This window comes from Chrysochloris asiatica, unplaced genomic scaffold (assembly GCF_000296735.1).
Source record: "Chrysochloris asiatica unplaced genomic scaffold, ChrAsi1.0 scaffold00139, whole genome shotgun sequence".
Classification (NCBI taxonomy): Eukaryota; Metazoa; Chordata; class Mammalia; order Afrosoricida; family Chrysochloridae; genus Chrysochloris; species Chrysochloris asiatica.
In genome coordinates this window covers 1,423,806-1,435,260 of record NW_006408657.1, presented here as the reverse complement: position 1 = coordinate 1,435,260, position 11,455 = coordinate 1,423,806, and the positions used below count along the sequence as shown (strand labels likewise).

Below are 11,455 nucleotides of genomic sequence, written 5' to 3'. Positions count from 1 at the left end.
ACAGAGTCGCTATGAGTCAGAACTGACTCAACGTCACTTAACAACAATAACATGAAGTGATAAAAACCTTTATTAAACAAAAATACCAAAATGTGAAGCTATTGTTTCTCAACATATCCTCCATCTAGGTTCTTCTGAAGATGATATCTTCTTAACAATTCTGCTATCTTTTATTTTTATCACATCAAAATGGCAATTTGGGTATCTTTGAAGGACCCAAATCATGTTTCTTTAAAAACATTGTTTTCACTTGGGGAAACAAAAAGAAGTATTAAGAGTCAAGACCAGGGCTGTAGGGTACATAGGTAAGGTTTTCCAACAAAATTCTTATAGGGAAGCCCTTGCTAACTCCAAGAATTTACAGATACAGTGTCATGATGGGGGGAAAAAAAATCCTTGGTGGAATTTTCCTGACCTTTTCCTCACCAGTGCAGCTTTCAATGTTCTTAAAACTTTTTCCTAATAAGCCCCATGATTGTCCTATATTGTTTGAGAAAAAAAAAAATCTATCATGAGTACTCCTTTGGAATTCCAAAAACAACTGACATAAACTTCTGAGCTGATCTCTTGGCCTTGAATTTAACTGGCTCAGCAGATCCCCTCAGAAGTGGCTAGTTTCATCAGACTTTTTTTTTTTTTTTAAGGCACCTTAACAAGACCAAGACAAGTGTATTATTGAGAGAACTTAGTTGCAGCCATCTACTGATCACCGAGACATGTTTAAACCCATTTAGTTTGGAATACACCCGGGTACATTTCAACTGGAACATATTTACCTTCATATATGTACACAGAGATTTATTTCAAGGAAACGGCTCAAATTGTTGTGGAATTTGGTGTGTCCCAAATCTGTGGGTCAGGCATCAGGCTGGAGGCTTCTGACTCACATGGTTGTAGAGGCTGATGAATTGAAATCATCAAGCCCAACTGCAGGCTACTGCCTCAAGGAACTGTGGGAGTTAGCGAACCCGAAAATCTACAGAGAAAGCGACAGGCTGCTGGCTGTCATCCCAAGAACCAGAGGTCAAATGATGATGAGTTGGATGCAAGACCAAGAAAGTAGGAGCTTTGCTAGAACATCCATATAAATTGGATGCAGACTACACCCCCAAAGAAACTCCCCTGACATCAAATCACAAGATGGTGAATAATTACACAGTACTGAGAATCATGGCTTAGCCAAGTTTACATGTAATATTAGCTATCACAATATACTTTCAGATAAGCCTATCATTGGTCTGCTTCTTCTTTTAAAACGTTTCAAGTAATGATATAGTTAAATAATTCTCAAATTCCAAACACAGGAAGAAAACACAGGTTACTTGGTTTAGCACGATTCTTATATTTGAATTTTCATCATAATCATTATGTGGAATGTTTTTTAACGTATTATGAATAAATGGACTCTTGACAAAAAAGTTTACTAGAACAGCGGTACTGTGGTGCTGTTCTTAGGTTGCTGTTCAATATTTTCTATGTGCAAGTGTAGTTGAAAGCCAGTAGATGGCACTAATTACATAAACAATTCAACAAGTTAATGAAGAGACATACATGAGATAATATTTTGTGCATATTTTTGTATATGTCACATTCTAAATAATTGTATTAAAGCTTATTTTTATAGTAAGCTCTCTCCCATGATAAAAACAATGAAGCCCAATTTATTTACAATAAATTATTACTAAATTGAAAGATCTGATATTGGTTATTGCTTAAGATGCTGCATTAGAAAAGTTTTGTTGTGAAAAGTGTGTTCATTTATTTTGTCATGATTGACTAAACATATGGTTGGTTAGATGAATCAGGTAGAAATGTTCTGACCTGAGTATTCAGAAATAATTTATGAAGCATTTTAAGATACTCCAATTAAAATTTTCAAGAGGAAAAAGAACCCAAACACTGACATTCATTCTTTTTCCCATACAAATCTATAGCAATTGGCCAAAGACCTCCGCCAGTGGCAGATAAATGTAGATGTGGCTAATGACTTGGCACTGAAACTTCTCCGGGACTATTCTACAGATGATACCAGAAAAGTACACATGATCACAGAGAACCTCAATGCGTCTTGGGGAAGCATTCAGAAAAGGTATGGATGATATTCTTTCTAAAACGATTATTGGCTATAATAACAGTGAACAGACAATACCAAGTTGTTTTTCTAACCCTGCTGAACCGGGTCTTCAGAGGATTCAAGATGACAAATGCCAACTAAATTCATAGGTTTGGCTCACTCCTCTTATTTTAAAGATGAGGAACCTGAGGTCTGATAAGATTAAATGGTTTGCCACAGTCACAAGTAAGAGACTAGACAAAAAATAAAAACAAAAAACTGATTTGTAGTTGGCAGAGCCATTGATTAGACTGCTTTGGGGATTATATACAAGAACCATCTTTCTATTCTATCATGACATATGATTCCCCATACTTAATATGTGATAGAGAAGTCACTTCAGGCTTTCTGATGAAATTCTGGCTGTCCATGATGCCATCATTATATCTCATTTCATACACCCAATGGAAAAATCCATAATGGTAATATGACTCATAGCTTCAATTTGCATTTTTGTATCTATGGCAATTAAGAGGTCTTCGAGAAGCCATCTCCTCATAATCATTCCTGTCTCCTTTTTACCCATTCTTTTGCTTTTCTTTCATTAGCACTTATCCCAATTAGAAATAAAAAGATTTCACTATCTGTTTAATGTTTGGTTTTCATATTATTCTAAATTCCATGAGTAGAGACTGTGTCTACTTTAGTTGACATATTCCCTGGTCTTGAACCAGTGCTTTGTACAGAACATATATATGGGAAGATAATAAATATGTGTTGAATGATGTGTCCTTTGAATAATGTAAAGTTACACTGTGTATGCTGTAGTAAGTTTTTTTGGTGTTCATATAGTACTTGTCCAAAGATGATGAAGACTACTGTGATATGTAAGTGAACTCTAAAGGATAACATGGATAATTTTTAAAAATCAAGAAGTCATTTAGGTGGCCTTTATTAAAAAGTAAAGGCTACCATTGAGAGAGAAAAAAGTATTTTGAACTAAGTGCAGAAACTCTTAGGAATAATGAGTTATTGATAGATAGAAATTGAGAGAACAAGAAAATCTCGAATCTGAATTAAAGATTAAAGAATGAAAACTCCTGTAAAACTAGCTCTAAGCTGCTGGTGCTGGAGAACAAAGCAGCTCTCATTCTGAATTCCACACAGTGCATGTGCAGATGACCATGAAAAAGAAAATTCAACCTGAATCTGGGGTATTACACTTGGGGCCTTACCAAATGGGTCCTGGGTGGAGAAAGAGGAGAAGCTTCAATTAGAGCACTGATTTTTAGAAAAGAAAAAAAATCTGAGTGACAAGGTTTCGACTGTCTAGTTTAGACCTGAGAAGACTTGTTCATATGAGATCAGTTGATATCAGAAAGTCAGTTGTGAGATCTCAATGGGAAACATTTACTTCTCAAAGAGAAGCCTCTTTATGAAAGCAAATGAAGATCAGAACCTAATTTGGTTAGTTCAGGGAATGTGGACTAAGAAGGGACCAAGAGGAAAGCTTGTCCAGGGTACAAAGCTAGGTAGGGTTTCAGGAAACTGGCCTATCCCATTTACACCACTCTTCCTGGAAGACCCCTGTGTCTACATTATCTCACCCCTGAATACTTTCTTAGTTCCTTTGGTCACATTTTTAAGGTCTTTAGGTATTTCAGGGAAGCACTTCCAATTTATAATTTAAAAACTTGTCTCTAAAAAGCTTACAAATAAAGAAGATATCTACTTACTTTCCCAGTAGGTAAAGTAAATGGAAATTTTAGAAGCTAAGTTACCTTTGAGCCCATTGCTATTGTGAGGATAGCAAAGGATTGGGCAGCGTTTCGTTCTGTCATGCATAGTGTAGCTATGAGTCAGAACTGACTTTATAGCACCTAATAGCAACTTATATTTGTTAATTGATTCATATTGAATCTGTAATTCACCAAGCTAATTTTGACTCATGCCTCTAAAGTTCTTCCCTGTTCTTTTCTCACTTTACATATACTCTTACAGAAAATGCATCAATTTGTATTGTTTTAATCTACTGATTACTACCCAATCTATATTTCCAACTGAGAATGCTTTCTGAGTTTCATATCTGTATACTTACTGCTTCCTGTTCAATTTATTGTCCCACAGGAAACTCCAGCTGAATAGGTTCAAAGCTCAACTCATCCTTAGTCTCTTCCTACCTCTTTCCCCAACTGCACATAACATGCATTTCTATGGTCCCTATCTTAGTGAACCTCACTACCAATCATCTGATTGTCCAAACCAGAATCCTACAGGTTATGCCTCATTCTTCCTACACCCCAGCCCAACAACTAAGCAATCACAAAGCTATTGACTGCCTAAATAACTTCCAAATATAATCCCTTCTCTTCATCCCTGGTCTGGGGCTGTGGGTTAATGCACCAGACTTCAAAGCCATTTGAACTGCAGGGTCGGCAGTTCAAGCTCACCAGATGCTCCTTGGAAACCCTAGAAGGGTCGCCATGGGTCAGAACTGACTCGATGGCACTTAACAACAATAACTTCATCCTACTCTCCAAATATTATGGCTTGCCTGAATGATCACATCATTAATCTAATTGATATCCTTCCCACTGGTCTTGCTACTTTCCTCACATTCTCCATATAGAAACCAGGATGATCTTTCTAAAATGAAGCATATTCATGCAGCTAACCTTCCTTCCACTTTGAAATCCTTTGGTGGCACATTCATCTCTATTTGAAGACAGTTCACACTCAATTGACTATATATTGTTGCCTTCTACATTCAAAATTAACATTTTATGTATGCTCTTTGTGTCAGTTGCACAGATTAAGCAATATTCTGATTTGGCTATAGCTATCTTATTTTTCATTCTTATAGATCTTATGCAAGATAGATAAAGAACAAGAAAACCCTTTATATGATCCTCTGTTCAATATCTTGCCGAGCTAAGCAAACAAGTGAAGTAATATCATCAGCATATTCTTAATTTCTAAGGTCTGGTTGGGTAGCCACTAGCCACATGTGGCTATTTAGATTTATTATAACTCAAAAATAAAATTAAATTCCATTTCCTAATCACATTTTGTTGTTGTTAAGTGACATTGAGTTGGTTCTGACTCATAGTGACCTTGTATAGGGTTTTCAAGGGCAGCTGGTGGGTTTCAACTGCTGACCTTATGTTTCACAGTCCAGTGATACTCCTACAGTGCCACACCAGCACATATAAGTAGGGACTGCCCTATTGCACCACCATTCGTCTATCAGTTTGTCGTACTGTGGTGGCTTGTGAGTTTCTGTGATTCTGAAATCTAAGCCACTGGTATTTTAAATACCAGCAGGGTCACCCATGGTGGACAGGTATGTAGTCACTGAAAACCTTATGAATAGCAGAGAAATCCTTTCAGACATAGTGCCAGAAAATGAGCCCCTCAGATTGGAAGGCACTCAAAATGTGACTGGGGAAGAGCTGCCTTCTCAAAGTACAGTTGACCGTGATGACACAAATGGAGTAAAGCCCGTGAGAGAAAAACCCATGGGACCTTCATTTGCTGATGGGGCAAAACTCAAAATGAAGAGAAACATCTATAAACATCCATTGAAAATTGTAACATGGAATGTACGAAGTGTGAATCTGAGAAAATTAAAAGTTGTCAAAAATGAAATGGAATGCATAAACATTGATATCTTAGTCATTAGTGAGCTGAAATGGACTGGTATTGGCCATTTTGAATATGATGAACACATGGTTTACTATGCCAAAATGACAAATTGAAGAGGAATGGTGTTGCATTCATTGTCAAAAATAACATATCCAGATCAGTCATGAGATACAACACTGTCTGTGATAGGATGCTCTCCATGCACCTGCAGGGAAGACTGTTAATACCACTATTATTCAAATTTACGCACTAACCACTAAAGACAGTGAGGATGAAATAGAAGAATTCTACCAACTTCTTCAATCTGAAATTGATCAAACACGTAATCAAGATGGAGTGATCATTACTGGTGACTGGAATGCAAAGGTTGGAAGCAAAGAGGAAGGACCAGTAGTTGGAAAATATGGCCTTGGTGATAGAAATGATGCTGGAGAATGCATGATAGAATTCTGCAAAATCAATGATTTGTTCATTTCAAATACCTTCTTTAGACAGTACAAGAGATGACTATATACATGGACCTCACCAGATGGAATACATAGAAATCAAGTTGACTACATCTGCAGAAAGAGATGATGGAAAAGCTAAATATCATCAGTCAAGATAAAGCCAGGGGCAGACTGTGGAACAGATCATCAATTACTCATATGCAAATTCAAACTGAAGCTGAAGAATATGAAAACAAGTTCATGAGAGCCAAAATATGATCTTGAATATATCCCACCTGAATTTAGAGATCATCTGAAGAACAGATTTGATACATTAAACACTAAAGAACAAAGACCAGAAGTGTTGTGGGATGACATCAAGAACATCATACATGAAGAAAGCAAAAAGTCATTAAGAAGACAAGAAAGAAGGAAAAGGTTAAAATGGATGTCAGAAGAGACACTGAAACTTGACAGCATAGAGATGCTAAAGCAAATGGAAGAAATGAAGACGTACAAGAGCTGAGTAGAGCATTTCAAAGATCAGCTCAAGAAGATAAAGCCAAATATTACAACAAAATGTGCAAACATATGGAATCAGAAAACCAAAAAGGAAGAACACGCTCAGCATTTCGCAAGCTGGGGGAACTGAAGAAATATTTCAAGCCTCGACTTTGGTTATTGAAAGATTCTCTGGGCAAATTATTGAATGATGCAGAAAGCATCAAGAGAAGATGGAAGGAATACACAGAGTCACTGTATCAAAAGGAAATGGTTAATGTTCAACCATTTGAAGATGTCGCATATGATCCAGAGTCAATGGTACTGAAGGAGCAAGTCCAAGGTGCATTGAGGAATTGGCAAAGAACAAGGCACCAGGAATTTATGGAATAAAAATTGAAATCTTTCAAGACAGTAAGGTGGCACAGGAGGCACTCACTCATCTCTGCCAAGAAATTTGAAAGACAACTATCTGGCCGACTGATTGGAAGAGATCCGTATTTGTGCCCATTCCAAAGAGAGGTGACCCAACGGAATGCAGAAATCATCGGACAATCTCTTTGATATCCCATGCAAGTAAAGTTTTACTAAATAAAGGTAATACAGAAACGGCTGCAAGCATACATTGACAGAAAACTTCCAGAGGTTCAAGCCGGATTCAGAAGAGGCCGTGGAATGAGGGATATCATTGCTGATGTCTGATAGATCTTGGTTGAAAGCATAGAATATCAGAAAGGTGTTTACCTGTGCTTTATTGACTATGCAAAGGCTTTCGTTTGTGTGGATCATGACAAGTTATGGGCATCACTGCGAAGTATAAGTATTCTGGAACACTTAATTGTGCTCATGAGGAATCTGTACCTGGACCAAGAGGCAGTTGTTCGAACAAAACATCGGAAGACTGAATGATTTAAAATTAAGAAAGGTGTGCGACAAGGTTGCATTCTTTCACCATACTTATTCAACCTGTATGCTGAGCAAATAATCTGAGAAGTTTGGTTCTATGAAGAGAAACGTGGAATCAGGATTGGAGGAAGACTCATTAGCAACCTGTGATATGCAGATGATACAACGTTGCTTGTTGAAAGTTAAGAGGACTTAAAACATTTACTGATGAAGATCAAAGAGCACAGCCTTTGGTATGGATTACATCTCAATGTAAACCAAACAAAAAGCCTCACCAGGGGACCAATAAACAACATTCTTATCAATGGAGAAAAGATTGAAGTTGTTAAGGACTTCATTCTTCTTGGATGAACTATCAACACTCACAGAAGCAGCAGTCAAGAAATCAAAGGGCATATTACATTAGGCAAATCTGCTGCACAAGACCTTTTTAAAGTGTTGAAGAACAAAGATGTCAGCTTTAGGACTAAGGTGCACCTGACCCAAGCCATGGTATTTTCAATGACCTCATATGCATGTGAAAGCTGGACAGTGAATAAGGAAGACCATAGAAGAAGTAATGCTTTTGAGTTATGGTGTTGGAGGAGAATATTGAAAGTGCCATGGGCTACCCATAGAACCAACAGATCCGTGTTGGAAGAAGTGCAGCCAGCGTGCTCCTTGGAGGCCAAGATGACCAAACTTCGTCTCTCATACTTCAGACATATTGTCAGGAGGGATCTGTCACTGGAGAAGGATATCATGTTTGGTAAGGTGGAGGGTGAGAGAAAAAGAGAAGCACCCCCAATGAGGTGAATAGGCAAAGTGGCAGCATCAATGGACTCAAGCGTGGCAATAGTAGTGATGTTGGCCCAGGATCGGGCAGTGTTTCGTTCTGCTGTGCATAAGGTCGCTATGAGTTGGTACCTACTTGATGGTACCTAACAACAACAACCCTATTGCAAGGCACCTGGTGTGGTGCTGTATGTTACTGTGGACTGCTAACCATAGTAACCACAAGGTTGACCGTTCAAAACCGCTCTTGGAAACCCTATACAAGGTTGCTATGAGCCCCAATCATCTCGATGGCACACAATGACAACAACAATGACAAGTCTAGTACAAAGCCACAAAGCATAATATTTTCATCATCACAGAAAGTTTTGATAGTTCTGTGCTTTATCTTCTTTGTCTTTGTTTAGCTATGCAGTTTGTTGTTGTTAAATGTCGTCTGGTCAGCTCTGAATCATAGAAACCCTGTGTAGGATTTTCAAGAAGTAGCTGGTGGGTTTGAACCATTTTGTTCCACTTCCTTGTTTCTATATGTCTCTTCTCTCCATTTTCTAATATTGGTGTTTAAAGACTTTAAAATTGCAGCTGTGAAAGGCTATACAAACATTTACTTTTGTTATTAATTCTATAAACTCAATTTTGAAAAGGAAAGATTAATAATATTGATATTTGGTTTATAGAAGAAAATATATCTAATCTTTGAAAAATAGCTTTAACGAAGAATTTTTAGATAGGAGAGTCTCTGCTGAAAGTATTCTGATTACATGATTGCATAGTTCAGTGTAGATATAATTTACTGCTCATTTATTGCCTACACTGAAATTTTGAATCATATAGATAAATCTGCAGGAGAAAGAGAGGTTTTCTGCTCTGGTAAAGATTTACAGCCTCAGAAATCCTATGCAGGGTCGCTGTGAGTCTGAACCCACTCACAGCACAACACCACTATCATAGATAAATCTCCGCAAAAATTTTGTATATTTGGCAGCCTTTTTAAACAAATACAGTATTTGTAGTATTGATATCATCCATTGGCAAATTGTAGCTTTGTTGTTGTTATTAGGTGCCGTTGAGTTGGTTCCAACTCATAGCAACCCTGTATAGGGTTTCCAAGGAGTAGTTAGTAAATTTGAACCACCAAGCTAGCAGTTCAAACTGACCTTGCAGTCCAGTGTATTATCCCACAGAAGTAAACTGATTTTGTTTTATATTTTATTGTTTAAGTGTTTCAATGTTGTTGTTGTTAAGTGCCATTGAGTTTGTTCTGACCCATAGCAACCCTGTATGGGGTTTTCAAGGAACAGCTAGTGTGCTTGAACCTGTGACCTTGTGGTTCTAACCAACTTTGCAGTCCAGCACATTAGCCCACAGTGCCACACCAGGACTCCAAGTTTATTAATAGAGCAGAGGAATTTTCAAATTCTACACTGGCTTTTGACACATTCTTTTTTATTTACCATTTTTGTGGTGTGGGACTGTAGGATCATCACTGGGCTATGAACCACAAAGTCGGCAGTTCAAATCCACCAGATGCTCCTTGGAGAACCCTACACAAGGTCACTATGAGTCAGAATCAATTTGACTGCAATTAACAACAACAACAACAAATATAAACAGCCATATGTGTCTACAAAGAATGCATCTACCATTAATGAAAAGCAGCAAAAGCTCTTCTTAAGTAAATTCTGCAGTTCAGAAACTCAGATCATTATTGTGACCTATGTAGGAAAATATATTGGTTTACTAGTCGTATTCCCTAGAGAGTCCATGTTAACATATGAAGCCAGCAATGTGGGCCTCTGCAACTTCATTTCTTTCTCTTCAATCTCTCTGAATAGATATGAATTTGTGAATAAGATAATATTAGATGTGGATATTACAAATTATTGTGAGAAGCCTCTAAGGATTAGATTTCAAGGACTGCCATCTGGCTGATGACTTTATGATGACACTGTCATGAGATTTCATTTCCTTATTTCTATTCCAGGATCACTCTTTAAACAAGAAATGAGTATTAACTCTACCTTGTCTGTCAGTAGCTGTGTGAGGGCTTCCATGACAACTTATTGAGTAGAGGAGCTGGTCCTAGCATGGTGTTCTTGTTATTGTTAGATGCAATTGAGTCGGTACCAACTCCTAGTGACCCTATGAACAATAGAACAAAACACTGCCTTAGCCCATTGTTGCCACCACTGTGCCAATCCATTTCATTGGGGGGCTTCCTCCTTTCCTCGGAACCTCGACTTTACCAAACATGATAGCAGTCTTCAGTGACTGGTCCCTCCTAATAATATGTCCAAAGTACGAGAGGCAAAGTTTGGCCATCCTGGCACTCTGATTATACTTCTTCCAACATAGATTTGTTTGTTCTTTTGGCAGTCCATGGTACTTTTAATATTCTCTTCCAACACCATCACTCAAGTGCATTAATTCTTCTACAGTCTTCCTTATTCACTGTCCAACTTTTACATGCATATGAAGTTATTGAAAATACCATGGCTTGAGTCAAGCACAATTTAGTACTCAAACTGACATCTTTGCTCTTCAACAACACTTTAAGGAGTTCTTATGAAGCAGATACAGCATTTGATTTCTTTCTTTTTTCTCTTCTTTTACACTCAGCCAATCATATTTTGTTTCATTGCAATGATTACAATCCCCTCTATGCAACCGTATTCTCTCTCTCTCTCTTTTTTTTTAATTATTATTAATGTACACAAAAACATGTAGGAATATGTAATTGTTTAAACAACCAAAGGGAACATTTTTTCAAGCCATCCTCCTGACCGCTAGCACACAGCTTTTTCTCTTTCCATGCGTCTAGACTCCTGAGCTGTTCTATCTCTCCATGTCCTCATCTCTGGTATCGCTGCTTCTCTAGTTAGGGGCCCATATTCCGCTCAGACTCTTCCCTCCTGATGGTCCTAGGGCCCTCTGTTCCTGAAATGGAATTAACTACTCCTCCCTTTTTGTTACATATCATCTACCTTTACAGTCGTGACAATCACAATTAGACATGATAACTTTTACTATGGAATGAAAACAATTCTATCCCCATCTCCTTTCTCCAGACCCATCTAGACAAGATGAAAACTGTTCACTGGAGGATTCTACCTTCCCCACTTTCCTCTAAAACTAAAACCCCCTCTTG

General features: G+C 37.7%; 1 protein-coding gene across 4 annotated transcripts in view; it reads left to right on the top strand.

The window, feature by feature from the left end:
- Positions 1–11,455, top strand: part of LOC102838260 (dystrophin-like) — a 3,237,302-nt gene that overhangs the window by 2,433,812 nt on the left and 792,035 nt on the right. For all 4 annotated transcript variants that reach the window (XM_006870143.1, XM_006870144.1, XM_006870145.1 and 1 more), the window contains one exon: positions 1,935–2,089. In XM_006870143.1, coding sequence (XP_006870205.1) covers positions 1,935–2,089 — 155 coding nt within the window. The remainder of the gene's footprint in view (positions 1–1,934; positions 2,090–11,455) is intronic.